At 52.5% G+C, this 25,735-nt stretch overlaps 1 protein-coding gene across 2 annotated transcripts in view; it reads left to right on the top strand.

Moving 5' to 3' along the window:
* The window catches only part of ADAMTS12 (ADAM metallopeptidase with thrombospondin type 1 motif 12), a 150,974-nt gene extending 126,512 nt beyond the window's left edge, over nt 1-24,462 (top strand). Inside the window, exons 19-24 of one of the 2 annotated variants that reach the window (XM_036409331.2) lie at nt 2,847-3,950; nt 8,971-9,123; nt 12,963-13,136; nt 14,551-14,694; nt 15,897-16,056; nt 20,474-24,462. In XM_036409331.2, the coding sequence (XP_036265224.1) occupies nt 2,847-3,950; nt 8,971-9,123; nt 12,963-13,136; nt 14,551-14,694; nt 15,897-16,056; nt 20,474-20,652 (1,914 nt within the window). In that variant the 3' untranslated portion in view covers nt 20,653-24,462. The remainder of the gene's footprint in view (nt 1-2,846; nt 3,951-8,970; nt 9,124-12,962; nt 13,137-14,550; nt 14,695-15,896; nt 16,057-20,473) is intronic. The other variant, XM_045571875.1, reaches the window with a different exon arrangement.
* The last annotated feature ends 1,273 nt before the right edge of the window (nt 24,463-25,735 follow it).

Below are 25,735 nucleotides of genomic sequence, written 5' to 3'. Positions count from 1 at the left end.
GTTTCTGTTGGTCGTCAGCCTGAGGGTGAGACCCAGGCCCCCTGACCGCTGTCCCCTCCTGCAGTGAGACCAGGGCCCTGACCGCTGTCCCCTCCTGCAGTGAGACCAGCCCCCTGACCGCTGTCCCCTCCTGCAGTGAGACCAGGGCCCTGACCGCTGGCCCCTCCTGCAGTGAGACCAGGGCCTCTGACCGCTGGCCCCTCCTGCAGTGAGACCAGCCCCTGACCGCTGTCTCCTCCTGCAGTGAGACCAGCCCCCTGACCGCTGTCCCCTCCTGCAGTGAGACCAGCCCCCTGACCGCTGTCCCCTCCTGCAGTGAGACCAGAGCCCTGACTGCTGTCCCCTCCTGCAGTGAGACCAGCTCCCTGACCGCTGTCCCCTCCTGCAGTGAGACCAGAGCCCTGACCGCTGTCCCCTCCTGCAGTGAGACCAGGGCCTCTGACCGCTGTCCCCTCCTACAGTGAGACCAGAGCCCTGACTGCTGTCCCCTCCTGCAGTGAGACCAGCCCCCTGACCGCTGTCCCCTCCTGCAGTGAGACCAGGGCCCTGACCGCTGTCCCCTCCTGCAGTGAGACCAGCCCCCTGACCGCTGTCCCCTCCTGCAGTGAGACCAGGGCCCTGACCGCTGGCCCCTCCTGCAGTGAGACTAGGCCCCCTGACCGCTGTCCCCTCCTGCAGTGAAACTAGGCCCCTGACCGCTGTCCCCTCCTGCAGTGAGACCAGCCCCCTGACCGCTGTCCCCTCCTGCAGTGAGACCAGGGCCCTGACCGCTGGCCCCTCCTGCAGTGAGACCAGCCCCCTGACCGCTGTCCCCTCCTGCAGTGAGTCCAGGGCCCTGACCACTGTCCCCTCCTGCAGTGAGACCAGCCCCCTGACCGCTGTCCCCTCCTGCAGTGAGACCAGAGCCCTGACCGCTGTCCCCTCCTGCAGTGAGACCAGCCCCCTGACCGCTGTCCCCTCCTGCAGTGAGACCAGCCCCCTGACCGCTGTCCCCTCCTGCAGTGAGACCAGCCCCCTGACAGCTGTCCCCTCCTGCAGTGAGACCAGCCCCCTGTCCACTGTCCCCTCCTGCAGTGAGACCAGGGCCTCTGACCGCTGGCCCCTCCTGCAGTGAGACCAGCCCCCTGACCGCTGTCCCCTCCTGCAGTGAGACCAGCCCCTGACCGCTGTCCCCTCCTGCAGTGAGACCAGCCCCCTGACCGCTGTCCCCTCCTGCAGTGAGACCAGCCCCCTGACCGCTGTCCCCTCCTGCAGTGAGACCAGCCCCCTGACCTCTGTCTCCTCCTGCAGTGAGACCAGCCCCCTGACCGCTGTTCCCTCCTGCAGTGAGACCAGCCCCCTGACCGCTGTCCCCTCCTGCAGTGAGACCAGCCCCCCTGACCGCTGTCCCCTCCTGCAGTGAGACCAGGGCCCTGACCGCTGTCCCCTCCTGCAGTGAGACCAGCCCCCTGTCCACTGTCCCCTCCTGCAGTGAGACCAGGGCCTCTGACCGCTGTCCCCTCCTGCAGCGAGACCAGCCCCCTGACCGCTGTCCCCTCCTGCAGTGAGACCAGGGCCCTGACCGCTGTCCCCTCCTGCAGTGAGACCAGCCCCCTGACCACTGTCCCCTCCTGCAGTGAGACCAGCCCCCTGACTGCTGTCCCCTCCTGCAGTGAGACCAGGGCCTCTGACCGCTGGCCCCTCCTGCAGTGAGACCAGCCCCCTGACCGCTGTCCCCTCCTGCAGTGAGACCAGCCCCCTGACCGCTGTCCCCTCCTGCAGTGAGACCAGCCCCCTGACCGCTGTCCCCTCCTGCAGTGAGACCAGCCCCCTGACCGCTGTCCCCTCCTGCAGTGAGTCCAGGGCCCTGACCACTGTCCCCTCCTGCAGTGAGACCAGTCCCCTGACCGCTGTCCCCTCCTGCAGTGAGACCAGGGCCCTGACCGCTGTCCCCTCCTGCAGTGAGACCAGGGCCTCTGACCACTGTCCCCTCCTGCAGTGAGACCAGCCCCCTGACCGCTGTCCCCTCCTGCAGTGAGACCAGCCCCCTGACCGCTGGCCCCTCCTGCAGTGAGACCAGCCCCCTGACCGCTGTCCCCTCCTGCAGTGAGACCAGCCCCCTGACCGCTGTCCCCTCCTGCAGTGAGACCAGCCCCCTGACCGCTGTCCCCTCCTGCAGTGAGACCAGAGCCCTGACCGCTGTCCCCTCCTGCAGTGAGACCAGCCCCCTGACCGCTGGCCCCTCCTGCAGTGAGACCAGGGCCTCTGACCGCTGTCCCCTCCTGCAGTGAGACCAGCCCCCTGACCGCTGTCCCCTCCTGCAGTGAGACCAGGGCTCTGACCGCTGTCCCCTCCTGCAGTGAGACCAGGGCTCTGACCGCTGTCCCCTCCTGCAGTGAGACCAGGGCCCTGACCGCTGTCCCCTCCTGCAGTGAGACCAGGGCCCTGACCGCTGTCCCCTCCTGCAGTGAGACCAGGGCCTCTGACCGCTGTCCCCTCCTGCAGTGAGACCAGGGCCCTGACCGCTGGCCCCTCCTGCAGTGAGACCAGGGCCCTGACCGCTGGCCCCTCCTGCAGTGAGACCAGGGCCCTGACCGCTGTCCCCTCCTGCAGTGAGACCAGCCCCCTGACCGCTGTCCCCTCCTGCAGTGAGACCAGGGCCCTGACCGCTGTCCCCTCCTGCAGTGAGACCAGGGCCTCTGACCGCTGGCCCCTCCTGCAGTGAGACCAGGGCCCTGACCGCTGGCCCCTCCTGCAGTGAGACCAGGGCCTCTGACCGCTGTCCCCTCCTGCAGTGAGACCAGCCTCCTGACCGCTGTCCCCTCCTGCAGTGAGACCAGCCCCCTGACCGCTGTCCCCTCCTGCAGTGCTCCGTGTCCTGCGGTGGCGGTGTGCGGACGCGCAGTGTCACCTGCGCCAAGAACCACAACGAACCTTGCGACGTGACGAGGAAGCCCAACAGCCGGGCCCTGTGCGGCCTCCAGCAGTGCCCGACCAGCCGCAGGCTCCTGGTCCCCGGCCGAGGCTCCGTGCCCAGCGGGAGGAGGCCGCCAAGCTCTGGGCATCACCCCCAGCAGCCCATCCCGCCCCCAGCTGGCCCCAGATCGCTGCCCACACCCACAGCGCCCGGGACCAGGGCCACCAGCAGCCCTCGTCCCACCACAGCCTCCGGGGAGGGAGACCTGGGTGCGACACGGTGGCAGAACAGCTCCATCCACCCCGAGCTGGACACCCCTGATGCCATGCCCACGGGGGGTGCCGCCCAGCCCATCCTCCCGGCCTGGCCGCCGAGCAGCCAGCCACAGGGAGAGAGTGCCCCCAGCTCAGAGCCGGGGCCCACCTCCGAGGGGGGCCTTCTAGCCACAACCGTGAGCGGCTCTGACTGGGCATCGCCCAGCAGCCCCGGGGCCCGGCGGGCGGCCCCGCCCTCCAGCACCCTGAGCGAGGAGCCGGACGCCGAGAGCCCCAGCGGCTCGGGGGCCGGCGGCGAGCCCCCCGAGGACAGGACTGACGGCAGCGCTGTGCTGTGGACCCGGACCGCGGCCCCCGGGGAGGATGCTTCCGTGGAGAGAAGCACAGACGTGTCCCTGGCAGCTCCGCCAACGCCCTCTCTTCGGGGGGCATCCCCGTGGCCACCGGTGGTCAGCACGGTGCCAGGACGGCCGCCCAGCCAGGGACCTGCTACTCTCACAGCCGGGACACCCAGAGCCGAGGGGGCGGCCCCTGGGAAGCCAGCTTCCACGGCACTCCCTCCGGGGGGCGGCCACCCGCCAGCACCCTCGGAAAAGTCAGGAAGCCACAGCGCCCCCCAGGTGCCCGGCAGCGTGAGCCCCACGCAGAGCCCGGGGCCGGTCCTCACCGAGGAGGACGCAGCCGGCCTGATGGCCGAGGGCTTCCTGCTGAACGCCTCCAGCTACCCGCAGCGCCCGCTCCGCAGCCCCGCGCGCTGGGTCGTCGGAAACTGGAGTGAGGTAGGAGTTCTACTTCCTTTTTCTTTTTAAAAATATATTCTATTGATTGTTTACAGAGAGGAAGGGAGAGGGACAGAGAGTTAGAAACATCGATGAGAGAGAATCATCGATCAGCTGCCTCCTGCACATTCCCCACTGGGGATGTGCCTGCAACCAAGGTACATGCCCTTGACGGGAATCGAACCTGGGACCCTTAAGTCTGCAGGCCGGTGCTCTATCCACTGAGCCAAACCAGCTAAGGCAGGAGTTCCATTTCTTACCGCATGCCCATTTCTCTCTGGAAAATAGTTAGGGCTGATGCATTCTTGTGCAAGTTTCAAAACGGGCTTGTCTGGAATGTAGTCTAATGTGGAGTAAGCATTGAAGCAATCAGGTTTATGCTTACTCACCTCCCTCTTTACTTTCCTAATTCCAAAAATGAAAAAACAAAATCTCCAGGGAAGAGAACAGATGTGGTGAGATACCGTGAAAAGAATCTGGAACCCTGTCAGGAGGCCTGGCCAGCCAGCTGTGTGATAGGGAGACTGGGCCCATTCCACTGAGCCTGCTTCTCATTTGCAGAACAATGAGCTAGTGTGTAGGTCCTCTCCAGGGTCCCCCCAGCTGTGAACTGTGATCATCTCGTGATGAAGGCCAACTGAAAGGGCACGTGTCATTCAGAAAGCTGACGTTTGAGACCCTACTCTTACCCCATCGAGTAAGAACAAGTAGAATGGAATTCTAGCACCCTTTCTTTAAAGAAGCTCACTGTATCAATTATTTTCTTTCTTGTGGGTGTGTTTGCTTACATTCCAAAAGATATGTGAGCTTGTTAAAAGAATTAGAATATGGAGGGAGACAAAACATATGATGAAAAAATGCTGGTGTTCGGCTGCAGGAATGTGGCGTGACATCTGTTTTTCCATTTCTACAACCGATTCAATCCTGGGTGGCATCAAAATCATTTCTCAACCATTTTAATTTCAAATGCACAGTGTATGTGCTTGTTAAAAGTAATTTCATAACTCAAAGGAGGACTTTGTGGCAAAATAATCGCATGTTCAAACTATTCATCATTTTTATAACATTTCATGGCTCATGTTTGTAGCTAAGAGGAAGTGAAGTAATAATAGCTAATATTAAAAAAACAACAACAGACCTTTAATTTATAAAGGATGTTAATTTCCAAGCCACTTCAAACGTAATCTTTTATTTTTTCCTTTTGACAGCCCTGAGGAGCATGAAGGATCTGATTGATAGCAATTTATAAATAGAGAAACTAGGATAGTCCGTGGTTCACTGACTTGTTTAAGGACACACGTGTCCTTTGGATGATGAATCTTCTAACTTTTTCTATTCTATAATACTCTACGGTCTCTTGTGAATTTCAGCACCAATTGACAGCTTAGCTGTATAAGTATTTTGGTATGAAATAATCATCATCTTAGGTCATAGAATTGATTCTATTGGTATTAAACAGGTAAATTCAAACTTTCATAAATTTCTGTTTACATTTGAACTCTTTGCACATTGATTCGTGTTTGATTTCTTAAGTAACTGTCGCATTTTCTGTCCGTGGAGTGGCATCTTACCATCTCCATGTGCATGTGAAAAATACAGGTTCTGGAGGAAATAGATCTTCATGCTCAGAGTATGGAGACTGCTGACATTTTACTCTGATTTTTTTCTTATTTCATTAGCAAAGTTCTAATGGGCTTTGTGAGGAGGATGCTGACAGCGAGCATTTCTAAAGCATGTCTCATGCTGAAATAGCATGATTTTGTGCTAATTAACACGAATTCCCACAGGGCTTTGTGAATAATCGATGTGGGCTTTGGAAGGAAAGAGGAGGAGAGGAGTTGGCCATGACTGTTCCATTGGAATAAATTTGGCTGTCTGTTGGGTTGTGCTCCTATACATGGAGAAACCGCACATTATAGAGGAGAGAGAGTGTTAGCAGAGACAAGGAAAGGGGATGAGTGAAGTTATGGATCAAGTTAAATTGGTGGGACCCTGGGATATCCGGGTGATAACCAGCAGATGTTTGTGAGTCTGAGGCTGTTGGAGATGAGACTTGATAGTCAAGACCAGTAGGTACAAGTTAGGCCCTTGAGAGGGAAGGAGGCCACCCATTAACCTGTAGGATGCAAGGAAGGGTGGGCCAGGCATGGGACCTGGCTAACAAAGAGGTCCCAAGGGGAAGGCTAGTGAGGAATAGTCTACGATTTAAGACATAAGCCAAGAGAAATGACACATGGATGTGTAGGAACATAAGGGCTGCCAGAGGACCTAATGGATTTTGCACTTAGCAGGTCACTGGTGACTGTGGGGAGAACGGCGTTTATAGTGAGACGGAGGGAGGTGCCAGGTTGCAGTCCGAAGGGGAGACCCCTCGGTGAACGATCACAGTCCTCCGATGGAAGAGCCCGCATAGTGGGGCTGCGAATGAGAAAGGACCAGCCCTTCTCAGGCCACAAGTTAATTCAAAAGCTTCATGTAAAAGCAGCATTAGGATGGCCCAGAAATTATTTTCTCTCCCATCCCCTCATCTCTTAACCTGACCCACGCATCCCAAAGCAGCTGTGGAATTATTAAATTCAAATGTGTCCTAATGCTTTTGTCCTGAAGATTCTTAATGTGTGCTACCTGATAAATGTTCATCGATTCTATGAGAAATTACTGTCTCCAAATAAATAAAAGCGCACATTCAACCTTACGACTGTTGGAGCCCAGAGGTTAATTGACACATTTTTATTATATTCTAATCAAGATACACAGAATGAATTCCACCTCAAACGTAGCCACTTGGCTTTGGCAGAAATAACCTGTCTTATGGAACGCATTGTAGTTCAGCAAAAATGTATCAGCCTCGCGGGAGCCAGGGAGCGCTACCACTTCCCGGGAGCGTGGCTGGGGAAGGGAACCGCCCAGAGCGCAGTTTTCCACCCGACACACTTGGCAGGAGCCGCCTTCATGGCCAGGCGCGGTGCCTACTCTGTCTCAGCAGCTTAGGAAACAAAATGTTTACCCCACAACTCGCCATTGCTATAGCGACGCTCAATAGCCAACCACCATGACCCCTCAGTAAACGTTTATGTTTGTTCACGAGTCTGTGGGTCAACTGGGAGGTTGTGCTGTCTGGGCTGATCTCAGCGTGGCCGGGCCTGCATCTGCTGGAGCGTTGGCTGAAGCTGGCCGCGCTGGGATGGCCTTGGCCGGGTCACCCCCTCTGTTCCACATGATCTCCAAGTCACTCAGAGGCACCCCCCCCCAAATCTACACAGCAGATTGGCCTTCTTCCCGTGGCGGAGATGAGGTCCAAGAAAGAGGGCTGACACCAGCCAGGCCCCTTGAGAACAGGCACAGCATCACCCACTGCGTTTTACCCGCCAAAGTCACTGTCTCCCACCGCCAGCGGGAGGAGCTGCCAAGTCCCATCGCAAAGCGCATGGTGCGAACGAGGGGCCGCTGGTGGGCAGTGCTCAGCGCACTTCAGCTGTCATTGTCTCTGTTATAGACACGTGGACTAGTTCAGGGGAGAAAGTGCTGGGAACTTGAGAGATACAAACCAAAACCCAAACAACTTGAAGGAGGAGAGATGAGCCCATTGGAAACATGGATGACCTAGGTCAGTGGTCGGCAAACTCATCAGTCAAAGAGCCAAATATCAACAGTACAACGATTGAAATTTCTTTCGAGAGCCAAATTTTTAAATTTCTTCTAAAACCACTTGTTCAAAATAGACTCACCCAGGCCGTGGTATTTCGTGGAAGAGCCACACTCAAGGGGCCAAAGAGCCGCATGTGGTTCGTGAGCCGCAGTTTGCCGACCACAGACCTAGGCTGTTTTCTACTCTGCTTTGCTATGACTCTGCAGTGAATTTATCTGTCATACATGTGTTCTAAGCCAAGAAGTTGCACAGAGTGAAACATGGAATTATATGGAGGGTGAAAATGCAGCAAGAGAAATTATTGTAAGGCTGTTTATATAACTAATCAAAAGAAACTTCCCAAAATGGCATAGGTGGAACTCCCACCCCTTTTCTTTATTGGCCCAGAGCTGGGTTTCACAGGCCCAGAAACCGCCCTGCCTTCTGAGGTTGGGCAGGGAAGAGGGGATGAAGTCAAAGCATCCACAGGAAAGCACCTGGCGCATAGAATACAAGAAATTATAGGGGGGGCTTTTGTGCAGTTTTCAAGGTGAACCCGTGCTAACCCTGAGTTATTTAAGAGTTATAAACAAATTAAAACATGTTGTGAGGAATGGACTATGCCTATGGCAAACGATCATTGATTTATTCACCACCATGGGGTCAAGGAGTGAAAAGCATCATGTCATAGCATCTTTCTAACTCCACATGTGGTCTGTGGTCTGAGGACGCACAGCACCTGCACCCTGGCAGCCGGTTAGAACTGCATCGTCTCCAGCCCCTCCAGACCTCCGGAGTCAGAGCCTGCCTGCCACAGCTTGTCCCCGTGACTCCCACGGCCACTCGCGGCTGAGACACGGCTGTGGCAATATTATCCTGTGGTTTAGAAGCAGAAAATCCCAAGTCTCACTCCTGGAGCAAGCCAGCTTCCCAAGCCTGGGTTTCTTATAGCGATGCCCTTTGACACCGCAGTGTGTGAGCAGGGCTGACTGAGATGATGAGATTGTGGTGGTGTCAGCGGTGAGGTGCAGAGGGGAGTGGGGGGCAGGTGCATGGGGCTGGCGACCCCTGGGATAGCACAGGCGGGAAATGCGGTAGGTGGCACTTAAGCAGGCAACCCTTCCTTTTTACACTTTATTGTTGAAAGCATTACAAATGCCCCACCCCACTCCTCTTTTTTTTTTTCCTCCTGCATATCAATCAGAGATTCTCAACCGGGGTTGTTTATTGGAATGGAAGTTATTTATCTGCCAGCCCAGATGCAGCCATTGGCCCGGGGCCGGGCGCAGGGCTGGTAGTGTTCAGATTGCTGGGGGTTTTAGTGAGCAGCCAGACGGAACTCTGACAGCAGGTGCCGTGGTGTGTCCCAGCTCTGTGTTCTGTCCCCACCAGTGTTCCACCACATGCGGGCTGGGGGCCTACTGGCGCCGAGTGGAGTGCAGCACCCTGGTGGATTCCGACTGCGCAGCCGTGCAGAGGCCTGACCCCGCCAAGAGATGCCACCTCCGTCCCTGTGCCAGCTGGAGAGTGGGCAACTGGAGCAAGGTAACTGAGCAGGCTCAGTGGTGGGGTGTGAAGGGGGTGTGGTAGCTGACCAGGCTGTGATGGGGGTGTAGAGGGCAGGGGGTAACTGAGCAGGCTCAGTGATGGGTGTGGTTTGGAGGGAGGAGGTCTTATATAAGCCTTTGCTATTAAGTTGGTTTCTCTCCTCCCTTCCTCACTCCCTGCCTCCCTTCTGTCCATTTCTGTGAGAAAATGGTGGGTGAGTAAATCGTAGGCGTGGCCATAGGCCTGCTGCCCTGGGGACAGCAGTCTAGCACAGTACAGAGTGTGTATTAGCCGCGTGTTTTACCTGTCTGTCCTTTCCCTCACCGGGTGACTTACACTTGTGCAATGAATCGCTTGTCCAGCCTGCAACACTATTTCTAAATTACTTACATTTAGCATTGCAAGTAATAAGTATCCGTTATCGTACGCATAATTAAATCACAGCTCAGCAGCTGCTCACAAAGCCTGTATTACATTGAATCTGCCAGACGCAACATGAAAGCTGAACCGCAAAGGAGAATTTGATCTTCCAAAGCAGCGATCGTGCTGTGATTTTATTGTCCTTGCTCATCGGGCTGAGGTTACCGTTTCATTGTGCTGTCTGCGAAGTTCTTGCAAAGGCTGCTCACCTCACCGCGTGGGCGCTCTGGGCCACTCACAGGCCTGCCGCTCCGGTTTCCACCAGCCTCTGGGGGCGTCCACCCAGGCTGCCTGGCCCTGGTCAGTGGTGAGGTTGAAAGCTGCCTGGCAGTGGGCGGCACAGAGGTGGGAGCCAGGCATGCACACACAGCCCCAAATGCCCCCGCACCCCGCCACCCCCCATCTTCTCTCTGGGGAGCCACTTTGCCTTGACAAGCAGCACTATGGGGGTCTCACTGACATCTCTGCTCCCTGGAGCCTGAGCTGCAGACGGACTGTGGAATGTCATGTACTGCTCTCCCGGCTTTGCCAGAGGGCGGCTCTGATCTTTAGGAAGAGGGGGAGGGATCCCTAAAGAGGAATGGCAGTTAAATCAGAGCCGTGGCAGCCACAGGAAGCAGGAAGCCAGATGCTGGAGTTGAGGACTGATGTCCAGACTGGAGGCCTCTCCCGCTGCCCACCTCCCCTCTGCTCTAGCATTCTGACCGATTCCGAACAAACTGCGCCTCTGCCTGTGCCATCCCTACACCTCGCATGTCTCCCGTCCTGATTTGCCAGTCGCGGCAGCATCTGCTCATCTTAAATGACTCAACCCCAGCCTTGGCCCCTCTGTCCCAGTCTTTCCTGACCTCCTCGGACACGGCCCCCTCCTTTGTGCCCTCACTAGATCATGGGCAGCCTACACATAAGCCTTTATCACTTCTACTCGTTGGAGTCACTGCCCCCTGCTGCCAGATTGGGATTCGGAGCCTGGACATCACAGTGCCCAGGACTTGAGGAAGGGAGGTAGGGTGGGGGAGAGGGAACAGATGGAGGGCGAATGTTGATGCAGTTCAACTTAGAATGTGTGGAATGCGTTATTTGATCCTGAGGGTCTTAGGAATCTGTGTAGCATAAGGAAAGGAGCCGAAAAGAATTTCTTTCTGTTTCCTGGTTTAGCATTTGGCATGCGACTGGAGGAGCAAGGAAGTATTCTGAAATCAAAACAGAGGACAGACCTAGTGGCCCGACACTTACACCCTCCAGAATGTCGGGGTATTTAATCACCCAGCTTATCCCTCTGATACCATGGGAAGCCGAGGCTCAGAGGAGGGATGAACCCACGGCCCTCCTGAGCCTGTTTGTTAATTTTCACATCGGAACACCTGTGTGCGTTTCATAACTTAAAAAACAATGCAAGAGAGAAGCCACTGTGATTTCATTTGATCTCTGCCCATGGCTCCTGTATGAGGGCATTTGTCTTGCAGGCTCTGCCAGGTGAGCAAGCTGTAGAGCGTGAGGCCTGTTTGGTCATAGCAGGGCCTCACCGGTGTGTCTAGTCTCCCCAGTCTGGCTCCTGTCCTCAAGCTGGTCCACCGGTTAGGAGAGCAGGAACACAAACGACCCTCCTGCAGGGCAATAAGGAAAGGAATGTGAGAACTGGCCCTCACACCCAGAGGTGAAACAGCCTCAGGAGTGGAGTGATGGGATAGCCTGACCCTCCCCTCGCGCTGGCAGAATCCGAGGACTTTAGAAAATGGAACAGCCCTAACCGGTTTAGCTCAGTGGATAGAGTGTCAGCCTGCGGACTCAAGGGTCCCAGGTTCGATTCTGGTCAAGGGCATGTACCTTAGTTGCGGGCACAGCCCCAGTAGGGGGTGTGCAAGAGGCAGCTGATCAATGTTTCTCTCTCATCAATGTTTCTAATTCTCTGTCCCTCTCCTTCCTCTCTGTAAAAAAAAAAAAAAAAAAAAAAAATCAATAAAATATATATATTTTTTAATGGAGCAGAAAAGTCACAGCTTCAGTGTCCTCCCTGATGACTCCGTTCAGCACATTAACAAACTCCACGTGTCACTGAAAGGGAATTCCCACTGTCACCAAAGGGGAAGGCTGTTCTGAAAATTCAGTGTAGGAATGTCAGAGGATAGCATCGGATGGAGCCTAAGGAAATATTTCTTACACATGTGTCTGTAAAAGTCCTTTTCCTAGTAACGAGCCTTCTTATTCTAACCACGTGCTCTCTCCCAGAAGTCTGCTTGTCAGGAAAATGGCCGCTTTGTGTGGAAATGATTAGCTCGCTTCCTCATGTCCTCTGGCTGACTGTAAGTTGGCAGCTGCTTACAGCACGGCAGGGAAACGAAGTCTTTAGTTGATTTGGGGGCTGTCTTCAAGTGTTGCTTATTTAGAGAAGCTAAACAGTTGGTTTATGGGAGCACTGGAGCATCCATCTGCCCCCTCGCACGGCCCCCGCATCTCCCCCTGCTGTGGCCCAGGGGGCCGGGGTGCAGAAGGAAGGGGTGGTATTTGGGATCTACCTCGATTGAAAGTTCTGAGAGCTTTTCCTTTTCCATCTACAAGAACCTACAATGATGATTATCCTGTCATGGCCAGAAAGAGAGCCTGCTTTTGTTCCAAGCAGAGAGGGGGCCACGTGAAAACATACCTGGAGCTATGGACACGCTTGCATTCTCTCGGCCACGAATGCAATGGGATGAGGGATGAAAGGAGGAAGAGGACAAAGCAGGATGTGCTCCTCCCTGTGGGAACCACGGATCTCTCTGGCCCCTGGAGAGCCCTCCCTGATTGCCCTCTGCTTGGAATTCATCTGTTCATTCATAAGGTTTGGTGGGGCATCTCTGCTGTGCCTGGCACCGTGCCAGGTGCTCAGGACACAGTGGTGACCAGGAGAGAAGGGCTCCAGCTTCATGGCAGGGAGTCTACTAGGAAGGACGGACACGATAAATGAAAGTCATTCCATCGCTCCTGTCCCTGTGATCAAACTGGAGGGGTCTGTTCACGGAAGGCTTCTCTGAGGGGTGACATTGAAGCCCAGAGCTCCAGGAAGATCAGTGGCGGGTGGGCAATCCAAAGGATGGAAGGAGGACACTCAGGACATAAGGGCCACGGGATGTATTGTTCACCCATATTGTTCATCCACAGAACCAGGCAGAGAAAAGCTGGGAAGCACAAGGGTCTGCCTCTGTTCCCCTGCCCCGGTCCCCTCTGAAGTCCAGTTCTTCACTCTCCCATCGGGAGCTTTGGGCAGGTCACAGAAACACCCTGACCCTCGGATGTCCTGTCTGTAACGTGGATGATCCCTCCCGGGGCGTCGTGAGCTAGAACTAACCCTCTGGTGACTGCAGCCTGGACCGTCCAGTGCTGTGACCCCTCCTGGGCCCGGGCACTGAGGGCCTGGTGCTCCTCTCTCCACACAGTGCTCCAGGAACTGCAGCGGGGGCTTCCAGATCCGGGAGACTCAGTGCGTGGACAGGGAGCACCGCAGCCTGAGGCCATTCCACTGCCAGTTCCTGGCCGGTGTCCCGCCCCCTCGGAGCATGAGCTGCAACACGGAGCCCTGCGAGGAGTGGCAGGTGGAGCCCTGGGGCCAGGTACAGCCCCTCGTTCCCCACCCACACGGCCCGACCAACGTGACTGTCTGTGTCCCCGCGCGTGTCATGTGCCAATGACTGGCTGCCATTCAGGGACCCAACGCTGTGTGGGGAGGCCCATGGGGTCCACAGCGTGAACTGTGTTGTGTGGTTTCCATGGTGACACATCAGTGTCTTTTAGAACCTAGTGTCCCAGTGGGTATACAGGGGGTGTGGGTCCCTGAGGGGAAGTGCATATGGACCCTTGTGATGGGAGCCTCCCATCCTCTCCTGGGCTTGTGTGTAGGGCTGGGGGTGATGGACAGACCCTTTCCACACATGGTATGTTTTAGACTTCCACCTCTCCGTTAAATGCCCAGCTCAGGTGGTCCTGAATCTCTATGCACATGTGTAGGTACACATAAGGATCACAAATGTGGGGTTACTCTCTTCTCCTCAAGGAGTTAAAAATGGAATGAGTAGATGGGGGGAAGTCCATGTTAACTCTCAAAGTTGGAACATTGTGGAAGCAGTCGGTTGTTTTTTTTATTGAGCAGAAAGGGCTAATTGTATATCATTTGCATTTTCCGTGGTACCACCACACACATAGTGCCTGACATGATATGGGCAAGATGCTGACACCCACCATTGTTTCGTTGTTGTTGTTACATCATAATTAAGATATCTTCAAGGTACTCACAGAGCTTTTTAAAGGTTCTTGGTGAATTATTTAATTCCCTCCCAAAAATGTTAGGCAAAAGAGACAGTAAGTCTTGTAAAATTATGAGCACAAAGCTGACACATTTCAGAGTTGTATCCCTTCAGGAACCTAACTTGTCATTTCAGATTTATTTTGTGAGCAGAATAGCCAGTGCATCAGAACACTGAGCGAACTGACTAACTTCTCTATTCAGAATAGACACAGATTTAATTCACAGCTTTCTGAGGACGGAAAAGAAGACTGAATCCCATTTTAACAGGAAACGAACAAACTTGTATTGCAAATGTGCCTGCTCACAGCGAATCATAATGAAAGTGCCTACATTTTACATCGCCATTTATAGACACCGGGGCCAGAAGGCAAAGCTCAGACAACAACATCCATTCTGGAATGACTCATTGCGATTTCTAACCAAAATGCCTTCTGTCTGACATATTTGACATGGGGCTATTTGGCATCTTCTGCTTTTCTCTCCTCAGAGTTTCCTTTGTGCCGTCCTTCTCTCTCATTTTGTCGCCCCGCTGTTGTTTGAAGGGACTGGGTGGCCGTCAGGACCTCGTACAGATGCAATATTCTCAGATGCTCAGATTCCAGCACAGACACTAATACTCTCAGTAACAGTGCACACGACAAAAGTGATCGTAGGAAGTTCTTCCCTTCTCACTGCAGATGTGGCGTGTGATTTTCACCTAACCTGTCCCTGTGGTGTGCTAGTGTTCCAGGTCCTGTGGGGGCGGAGTGCAGGAGAGGCGCGTGGCTTGTCCGAGAGGCCTCTGTGATTGGGCAGATCGGCCGGCGTCTGCTGCCCCCTGCAACCAGCACCCCTGTTGTCACTGGGCCGCCGGAAACTGGGACCTGGTAAGAGTCAGTGGTGTTCTCTCCACATCTTTAGTCTAAAAAAAGGCAATTTGTTTTCTTTTCTTTTCAAAAGAACATATATTCATTCATTGTAAATGTTCAGTGTGTCCACTGACCTACAGTGTGTTTCCGTATGTTCTAGTGGTTGCATCTTTCTGCTGTCCATTAGTCTCTAAGTCTCCTAAGGTTGACCCAGAGCTGACATGGGGCTCAGTGTTTTCTGTCCTGAGTTCAGAAGAGAAAAAGATGGAAGACTTTCAAAAGATGTAGATCAAATACCGAATTATCCCAGCGGCTCAGAGCCTAAGGAAAGGCACTTTGGGCCTGGCTGTCTCTGATCCTCTGGCTTTTCTTAGAGCGAATGGGAATCACATGAGCCGTCGAGGTTGCGGCTTAGCCTGACGAGCTCCAGGTTTCTCATCCTCTGCTGATCCGCTTGCCAGGTGGCAGCCAGTTGGATGGAGAGACAAGGAAAAGAATTAAACTGGAAAGGAGGGAAAGATTTATTCAAAGTTGTTTTCTTGTATAAATAAAACTATCAGTTTTATTTTCAAGTTTTTCGGATTGGTATACCTAGAATTTTAAAAGCAAATATATGATAAATTCAGACACATTTTCTGACATGCCCAGGAATCATCTTGTCTAAATTGCTTCTACAGGCCAGCAAACCTCCCTCTGCTGCGCTGGCCACACCATACCCTTCCCATGGAGCCTTACCTTTAGAATGGCTTGGGGCCACACGTGGTCCAGCTGGGTCCATTCCTCATTCTTCCTCCATCGCACTGTGGTTTCCTCTCCCACCTCTCTTTTTATCCTGCTCTCAGCTTTCTTTGTAGCTCTGTGCCCTCTCCTCACATCGGATTTCTAGCCCCAGATCAAAGCTAGTTCAAAGAAACTGGGTTGCCAAGAAACCAGGGCCCAAATAGACATTTTTTTTTTCTATTTTATACATAATTCAACCTCTGCACACATTCTACTGAGAAGCGAATAGTAAATTAAGCCAATTGCAGTCCACACAGTCTGTATATACACTCTTCCTAAGCTCACATCCCACATTATCAGTGCCTTTGACTAATGACTCAGTGACTCCAAAACGGTTCCTGAGACTTTCTAATTGACCACGGTGGCTTGGCGGCATTCTGCCGAGTTCCCCTGGTGGGTCTGGGGAGAATTCTGATTTTCCACGTGCCCCCCTCTTTCAGTGCACGGCTTCCTGTGGGGGTGGCTTTCAGAAGAGGACTGTCCACTGTGTCTCCTCAGAGGACAATGGCACTGAAGGTCAAGACCAATGCCAGTGTGACCATGAACCCAGACCTCCCGAACGCCAAGAGTGCAACCCGCAGGCCTGCAGGAAGAGTGCTGGTGAGTGGGGGGCGGTGCTCAGGGGGGAGGCTTTTCACAGGGAAGTTGTCCTGCATGACTTCATTCCTGGGTCGTCGTAGTCCCTCTCCTGAGCCGGGCACTTCATGCCGAAAGGCCAGCCGCATCTCTGGGAGGAAGCAGTCTGACTCGGTGAGGAGTGACTCTAAGTCCTTGGGGATTGTCTCATCCTTTTCCTAAAGCACATCCACACTGCCATCCACGTGGATGAGAACCACTTCTCCTCCTTCAGAGATTTTTCAGAGATGCTCCCACCTTCTCAGAATACCGAATGGCCCTCTGCCATCCAGGCACACTACCTTAGGCCCCACAGGGACAGACCCTGAGACGCAGATTTGTGTGCAAGGGATGCATTAAGAAAACACTCTTGGGAAGGACCATTCGGTGAGCATGGGAAGCAAGACAGAAAGGAAGTTCAACCAGGCTGCCATCTCCAGGACAGTCCTCGCTTCAGCCTGGTCCCCTGGGGGAGCTGCAGGAGGCACGCTCTGTCTCAGTTGTCTGTCACACATTCCAGCAGCTTTGTCTCTCCACCTGGAAAGCCTACAGTGCCTGAAAACTCACTGCCCCTGAAGAGCCGTTGGCCAACGGCTGAAGAGTGTGGGGTGTGACAGTCTAGCTCACTGGCCTCAGGAGCTGGGCTGAGACAGAACTTGCACCCTGGAGCTGCCCCGTGGGACCTGGCTGCAGTGAGGACTGCGCTGGAGATGGCAGCTGGCTGGGCTTCCTCTTTTTCTGTCTTCCTCCCATGAGCTTCTGTAATGGTCTTCCCTGGGAGCGCCATCTTAATGAACCTCTGGACACAAACTTGCACCTCAGGGTCTATTCCTGCAGAACTAAGACCACCGGGCTAGATTAACATATCCAAAATTCATAAAGAGCTCATACAGCTCAGCAACCACAGAAACAAGCCATCTGGTTTTAAAAGGGGCAGAGGACCTGAACAGACACTTATCCAAGGAAGACACACTGACTGCCAACAGATATATAAAAAGATGCTAAATATCACCGGCTATGAGGGAAATGAACATCAAAGCTACAATGAGATACTACTTCATATTGGTTAGAATGGCTGTTATCAAAAGGACAAGAAATACATGTTGGAAAGGATGTGGAGAAAATGGAACTCTCGTACACAACTGGTGGGAGGGTAAATTGGTACAGCCACTGTGGAAAAGTGGATGGAGGTTTCTCAAAAAAAATTAAGAACAGAGCTCCCATATGACCCAGCAATCCTCTTCTGGTTATCCACCAGAAAAACAAATTGTAGAGATACAGGTTACCCTTATATTTGTTGCAGCATTATTTACAATAGCCAAGCCATGGAACAAACAACCTTAGTATCTTTTGACAGATGAATGGATTTTTAAAAATGTTAATAATGTGGTGTATGTGTATAATGGAGTGGAACTCAGCCATAAAATGATGAAATATTTCCATTTTCCACAACATGGATGGATACTGAGAGTACTATGCTAAGTGAAATAAGTCAGATGGAAAATGACAAGACCTGAATGATTTCACTCATATGTAGGGTATTTTAAAAAGCAACAAACCAGCAAACAAAAAAAGGAAAAGCTCATATATACAGACAACAGAATGATATCATCAGAGGTGAAGGGCAGTGGGGGAAGATATATATATGGTGATAAAAAGATGACTTTGGGTGTTGGGCACACAACAGAGTACACAGATGTCATATTATAAAGCTACACACCTGAAATTACATGATCTTGTTATTAACCAAAGTCACCCCAATAAGCTTAATTTAAAAATAAGATATTGAGGCAATAGAATCCTTCTGTGTTGTTGACTTTATCTCATTGAAGAAGCAACACAGTCTTGGTTGAACATGCCAAGTATTATCAGTTATTTTAATATGTTAGATTCTCTTTAACTGTCTTATTGCTGATTAATATAATCTACAATAATCAAAACTGGTTTACATGCATCCCTGGTATTTAATCTTGAATTCAAACTTTGAAGAGATGGTAACTAACAGTTGGCTGGCAATGGGTGGAAATAACAATGAATTCCACTTGCCAACAATTATCAGGGCACAGAGTTAATTATTAGCTCCTCTTGAAGGCAGAGCCATGCTTACTCATGGAGAACAATACGAAAGAGCAGCTGTAAGAAATTTCTCAATGGAAAAGCCACCCACCCACCCTGTCTGCTGTGCCCTCTAAAATGCTTTGAAAATAAGTCATTCAATGCCTATATCCTTGTCAGCCATCCAGCCATCAAGTAAATATACCCGCTGTGTCCATCTTGTAAGATCGGGCGTGAGTTTGTGTCAAGTTTGTCCTCCTCCAGGCCTTTGCACTTCTTGGGCGCCATCTAACCTGTTAATGACTTCAAATCTAAATCGAAACGGCCATTTCTGTCATAGGGACTATGAAAACCCTTTGCATGTATCTGGGCTGCACCAAAGTAACTGTGGGGTTTTAGGAGAGACGGGGTGCCATGACGGTGTAAGAAGAGGCCTGAAGAAGGAAAGAGTCAGCAAGAGAGAGGTGTGTGGTTCCAGGAGCATTGCATGTTACCTGTCGTCAAGGGCACTTAAAATCTGCTCACAAATGGAATTTGAGAGATGACAGAAGACGTTGATTTCTCCACAAAAAATAAACAAAAAGCAAGGCATTGTCGAGGGAATTATGTGTCCTGAAAAGGTAAAAAGAATATTTTGCCTTTATGACCTCAAGGTGGGAAAGCAGTGAGAGGCAAAAATATTGTTACAGGTTTAGACTAACAAGGGTATTTCCAATTCCTACTTCTACCTACAGTTCTGTTCACAAAGGACAGAAGCCTGTGTGTGAAGACGCTTTTCTCCGGGACTATTCAAGTCTTTTCTGTGAAGGAGAAAGACAGATGCCCGGAGCTCAGAGAGGCACTTAACAATGTTGAAACAATTTCACTTTATAGAAGCGGAAGCTGTGACTTGGACCTTAATTCATTCTTTGCAGACTGAGTCTGGGGGCCAGGCAGTCTGCGTCTCACCCATGGTGTGTGTGGTGGTAGCTCCTGAGAAATCTCGTCTAATTCACTGCTTTGTGTCTGAGGAAAGCAGACACACACACACACACACACACACACACACACACACGCCATATTAAGGAGCTTCTTGCCCAGAGCTAGTTAGAAGGGAACAAGGGTTAGAATGCAGGTGAGGAATTATACACGTGTCATGGGGATTATGTGTATCTGATGCCTTCATCTCCGTGTGTGGTTCTGGAGGGCAGGGACCACGTGACTCACTCAGCGATGCTCAGAGAGCATGGTTAGTGGGCTGACCAGTGCTGGATGCTCTGAATGGCATGACGGCTAAAAGCAGGAGCCGTAGGGTCCATACAGCCTGTGTCCAGATCCAGCTGCGCCGCTGGTCAGCCAGATACCATGGGGCCAGTTCTCAATCCCACGTTTGCAAAGCAGAAGAACTGCTGCCCTTACCGGCAGCACTGCTGGGAAGAGGCAGTGAAGTGGTGCCCATAAAACACTGCATTTGTTGTCACATAACAACACCGCACAGCAAGGCAGCTCTGCACCCAGGACCTTAAAACTACACTCCTGTCCTTTTTGTTCAGTCTCCACAGGTCACCACGGTGCAGCTGATCTAGCCAGGCCTCACTTGGCCTTGGCCACAAGCTGTAGGTTGGGCTGAGGCCGGCTTCGTAAATCTCTCATCCTCCTTGGCTCAGTGTCTGCACGAGCCACGTCCTCATGGTGATGGCCAACGCTCATCAGGGCAGGGCCACCCTTCCCGCATCCCAAGGCCCCACAGGGATCGTGTCTCCTGGCATCCCATTGCCCAAGCAGGTCAGAGAGCTGACCCCAAAGCGCAGAAGCAGAGAACTATTTACTAGTACTCATCACCCCCTGGTAACCCGGCAAGGGTAGGAGTGTTTAACAAGCTACAGGTGAAGGCTTACAACTGATAATTCCATTTAACACAGATACCTCACACAGCGCCTGACACATAACCAGTGTTCGGTGCATGTCCAGTGTTATGATGAACTAGAGGCCTGATGCACAAAAATTTGTGCAAGAGTAGGCCCTCCTTCCCCCAGCTGCCGGCACCAGCTTCCCTCTGGGCACCCAGGACCCGGGCTGCTTCCCTCTTCCTCCAGCTGCCAGCAGGCACCCAGGACCCAGCCTGCCTCCCTCCTCTGGCCCGGCAGGCATCCTGGACCCTGGCTGGCTTCCCTCCAGCCCCGGCTTCATCAGAAAGGACAGCCGGAATGACGTCCGGTCTAATTAGCATATTACCTTTTATTGTTATAGATTGTTACGGAACATTTCCTGGTAGACGCATAAATGTCCTCCCTATGAATGAATGGCAGTTGGCTCACTCACTAACAAAGGATAACTGTGGCACTTCCTGAATGTTCTCCTCCCGCAGATGTGCCGTGCACCAAGGACAACCTATCGGCCGGTTTCTGCCAGACGCTGAGGACCATGAGGAAGTGTTCGGTGCCCACCGTGAGGGCTCAGTGCTGCGTCTCCTGCGCCCGGGCCCACGGGGCCCCCGCCCCACGGCCACGGAAGCCACGGCTGCTCCAGAACCCCAGAGCGCCCTGAGTCCAGGAGGGAGCCACCGCCACAGCCGCCGCAGCCTGCTGACTTTTCCTGCTACCCCGGGAACCGCCCAGGAGGCGTTACTCTGCACTTCACGTCCAACTTTGCGTCATAACAAAACCAAATCCGCTGCATCCCACTCGTCACACAGTGCCCCTTGCAGGAAGGGTGGGCCCTGAACACCGCTGCTCCCCTGATCGGCAGGGAGACACCCGGCTCAGCTCCTGGGACAGGTGCCAGGTTAGGCAGGTCTGTGAAACGATGTCTCTTTGTCATCCCTCAAAGAGGAAAGCCAAGAGGCCAGTTTTTTCCCAGACTACCTCACGGGACCAGGAAACAGAGCCACACTGATCCAGGGAACAAAGGGTCTTGTCAATGGGCCTTGGTAGAATCATCTTGCCGCCGTCACCCCTCTCTGCAGGGGCAGCTGTTGTTTATGGCATGATGGGAGAGCTTTCAGGCAGAGCGCCCTTTCTTCACCCAGCATTCAGGTAGGGAGGAGGAGAAAGCGCCCCTCCAGCCTCGGTCAGTCCCTCACCCCTGAGACCCCCGATCTGAGTGTGCAGACCCCCACGCCCACCCAGAGGCACGAGAGAAAGAGGGAGCAGGCAGGGCCCGGAGGCTTAGTGATGCTATGGCACTTGGCTCCCCAGTACTCCAGGCTGGAGCAGTTGTGTGCCTCTGAGCGGAGGGTAATTTCTGTGAAACGCTTAAAAAGCAAATGAACAGAAGTTAATTGTGTGCTAGTACAGCTGACCTTTGTACAGCATGGCCTTGGGCTGCGTGGGTCCACTTATACATGGATTCTATTTTTTTTTTTATTTTTTTCCCCAGTTAAGACCTGTGCTGTTTCCATCTGCAGTGGGAGTCTGTGGGTGTGGAGGGCAAACTGCATGCATTGAGCTATGCCATTTGATGTAGGGGACTTGAGCATCCATGAATTTTGGTGTCTGTGTGGCAAGGAGTTGAGATTGGGCCCTGGCATACTCCTTGGATGCAAGGGAGGAATTACATTCAGGGGAGTAAAAAGTTATACGTGGATTTTCCACTGCGTGGGGTTTGGCACCCCGACCCCAGCATTGTCCCAGGGCCAGCCATTAAGAGAGGGAACGTGGGCCTTTATTCTTCCCACTTGCCTGGGGAATTTCCTTCCCTTGGCGATGAGCAAATGGGTCTTGCTGTCTGACTGGTGGCACATCCCTTGTCTGAGCCATCAGCTCAGGTGGAACATCCTTTCATTGCTGGGTTCACACACAGCAACTGCTCCAGCCTGGCCCAGCCTGGTCCATGGTCGCCCCCTCCCCCAATCCAGGTGGGAAAATGGAGCTCCAGGTTAAAATACCTCCAAGAATCAGGTGTGTTGTATTAAATACAGATTTCTAGTCTAGGGAAAAAAACAAAGAACCTCAAAAGTGAGGTAAAGATGATCTGCTTCCCAGGGCTTGCTTCGGAGGATCTTTTTCTTTGAGGGAAACAAGGCAGTTGGGGGTCCAAAAACCAAAATGAACGTTAGAAGGCTTATCCTGGATGTTCCCACCACCTAACAGGAGCCAAAGTAGGCCGTGGTCTCAAATTCAAGGTGAATTCCTGGTTTCTAAGGGGAGGCATTTTCATGAACTGAACCTAGAGGGAGAGGGTGGGGGATGGATGGGGGTGAGGCCTCGAGGGGAAGAAGCACTCAGGGTCAGCTCCCGGCAGAGAAGGCAGGACAGCGGCCTTCATGTGATGGGGCAGTGTTTTTCAGTCCCACACAGGTGCAGTTCATCCCCATGGAACACAGCGTCCCGTATCTTGAATTATCTATCCGTTCAGCAGATGGTGCTAATGCAAAATGGTGCTAAAATCTAGATGGTGGCGGAACTCACAGGAACATGTACATAGATGTAGACGTGGGCAAGACCACATACATCTTCTGTTCAATGTGTGATGGTGTTGCTGGCCAATACCAGTTCTATTACTTGGATACCAGAAACTTAACCATTTTTATATTATGTGAGCTTTTCTTTTCAAGCCATCAATGTATTATTATTGAGACATTTCTGTGGCACACAAAGCACTGGGGTTGGGGTGAAATTCAAGACAGACCAGGAACAGGAGGCAAGTAGACATGTTTACCTAAAGCCAGGAAACTGATGTCTAAGTCATAATTCTCTGTCTTCAAATACAAGCATCGCTGGCCGGTGACAACCCGGTGAAATAATAGTTTTCGAGAAAAGGTGCTTTAATTGTTAGGGATGTGAGCGGAGGAGAAAGTAATTTTTCTCTGATAAGGTAATTTGCGAAGACTGTCCCTGAAGTGTCGTGTAGGCCCTCAGGGGGTTAACTGAGTAAACTAGATTGACTTAAGCTGGTGCTTCACTATCCCAAGGTCACGCATATCACCAGAGACCTGAAATGACCAGTCTTAACAAAACTCAGGAACAGCTTTGGCTTCCTACTGACCTCACCAAACGTGACTGGGCTGGTCTTCCCAATCCACTGAAGGTTGTTTGTGACCCGGGTGGCCAAGATGGCAGGGCCTGGCCAGGTGCTCCACTTGAGGCCTTGCTCCGATTTCTCCAAGGTGGGATAATGGCCCCTCATCATGCATCATGGACATTCACCTCCCCTACGGGGGCTGTGCGGTGAGCCAGTTGTGTGGCATCTGTCCACCTGGACCCCACTTTGCTACTGGAGTCATGGGACATGGTTGTGGCCTTGACAGTCACTCCACTTTGGGTCCCCAGGGTTTGGACGGGTCCCTGTGCTTGCAACAAGAGAGGGGCCTCCGGTTATCGGGGAGACCCTGAAGGCAAAAACACAGATGGCGTCCATACCGTTCCTTCGCTGCTCACAGGGGCCACCAGGAGGCAGCACTGCTGGCTTGTTTTGTCCATGTCCTCCTCCCATCCTAACTTGAACGAGTGAGTGAGAAGTCTAGCAAGAGACACTGGACGCTCGTCTCCTGTGAACTAGAGAGGGCCGCCACCGGGCTTGGTGCTCCAATCCATTAAGATCCTCAGACCCAGTCTGGTTTCCATTGCCTTTCTCAGTGGCAGGGTTAGAGCGTCTCTGGAAAGTGATGGGTTAATTTAATTCTCGAACACAAGACATACTGCAACACCAGGAGGAAGTAACATTTTAAGAGACTCAATAGTGAAACTTGGCGAGACAACAATCAGCTTGTTGGTAGGAAAGACTTCATGACGGGTTTTCTTCAATAAGAAGGCACCTCCACCTTCTCTCCTGACACCCAACTGGCAGAGTCATCCCAGGGTGATGCTTTCAGACGTTGAGTGAGTTTTTTGTAACCTTCATCAAGGTGCTGAAACTGTCTGAGGGATTTATATTCTTTCAGGTCATAACTTCCCAATCAATTGGCTGAAGTCCTGTAAACTCTGAGAGCTACACGTCCCTACCCCAGAGAAGCCGGTCTCAGCTCTCCTCCCTTCTGACCTGGGGGAAGTGCTGGGCAGTGTGTCTGGTACCCGGTGCACAGTGATCCACTCTTGAGAGAGTCCACATGACGTGAACTTCCTGGTGCTACCACTTAGCCAACATGGTTGACGCTACTCCTGGGTTTTGTATTGTTCATTCGAATACTGGTATTATTCCTATTTCTATTAATATTATTATTTTAAGTTATATAATTTTGTAAAAAACATGGTTGGGAAGCACAAGCCTACCGATCCTTGTCCTCCAGAATGGTTGTGTGCCTCCCTGCATCTCTGCTGCTTTGCCAGGCCCAAGCCTCAAGGGACACCTGCCGGGTGCAGCCATCTTTAAAACCTGACTGTAATCATAGCCTGCCATTGCGTGGCATCAATAAATGGCCAAATGCATTGGCGTTTCCATGTGATTCGTTTACCCCTGCTGCGAGACTCCCTCCAGCACCACCGCCACCACAGGTGACGGGAGTTGAGCAGCCCTGATGGGGATGCTGTCGGTTCCTTCCATGCTCCCTGCAGACTCCCTCCTCCTTCTCCCCATGATCAGTATGTTGCCAGATGAGCCAAAGCCCAGGTGAGGTAGAACTTAGGTCTCTTCTCATGAATGTCTATGCAGTAATTGGCAACCCACCCCATGATAATTGGGAGTGATGCCTAAAATTCTGTACTGTGCCAGAGCCAATGTACTCAGCATTACCTACTCCTTGTTTTATCTAGAGGATAAACAGGATGCTTGAGAAAAAGTAGCCCACATATAGGGGAATTTGCTTTGGAAATCCAGTCATGTTTCAAAGGCATGCACAAGCACAATAAGTGCAAGCAGCAAAGGTATTGATAGAATCTGAACATGTGGACATGGAATCCATGCCCACGGGGTGAATAGAATCATGGAAGCAGGGAAGAGCCAGACACCTGTGGGCGATCCCTAGGATGTCGGAGGGCACGCAGAGTGTTTGGAATTGTTTTCCACTGGGAAGACACCACGGAGGGCCAGGAACACCTCCCTGTTTGTATCTTCAAAACTCTCTTCTCTGCGATTACTAGGCAACGAACGTGCCCCACAAAGCTCAGCCAAACCCTGCTTCCCTGGGAAGCTATCCTTCCCTGCGAGAGCGACAAGGCACCCCCCTGCTGCTTTTCCCCCTGCCCACTTCCTTTCCAGTGCTCCGTGTTGGTGCTTTCATGTCGGGGATTTGGCACTTAGGGTGGCCTCCAGGTGCAGTGCGGAAGTGCCCGCCGGTGTGTCTGACCCAGAGGCTGTGATGTGCTCCCTGACATTGGCCAGAACGTGGGGGAGCATGATCTCTGTGGAACATGCTATTATACAACCACACGGCTGGGGGGCCAGCACTCGCGTTGCATTTTATTATCCTTAGCCTGCAGGACTGGCCCACAAGCTCACACAAGAATGCTCATCCAGCTTTATTCAGAAAGAAGAAACAAACTGATCTATTTATACAATAAACACAAGGAAATGAGCTGTTGCTACATAACAATATGCAAGAACCTTAAGACATTATGCTGAGTGAAAAAACTTTTGCCCCAATGAATACATACCATGCAATTCTTTGACCAGTGTTTCCCAAACTTCTGACATATGTGTACCCCTTCTATAATTTTCGTCATGCTGAGTACCCCTTGTACTCATGAGAACGCAG

This window comes from Pipistrellus kuhlii, unplaced genomic scaffold (genome assembly GCF_014108245.1).
Source record: "Pipistrellus kuhlii isolate mPipKuh1 unplaced genomic scaffold, mPipKuh1.p scaffold_m20_p_4, whole genome shotgun sequence".
NCBI lineage: Eukaryota > Metazoa > Chordata > Mammalia > Chiroptera > Vespertilionidae > Pipistrellus > Pipistrellus kuhlii.
This window is presented reverse-complemented; position numbering and strand designations above follow the sequence as displayed.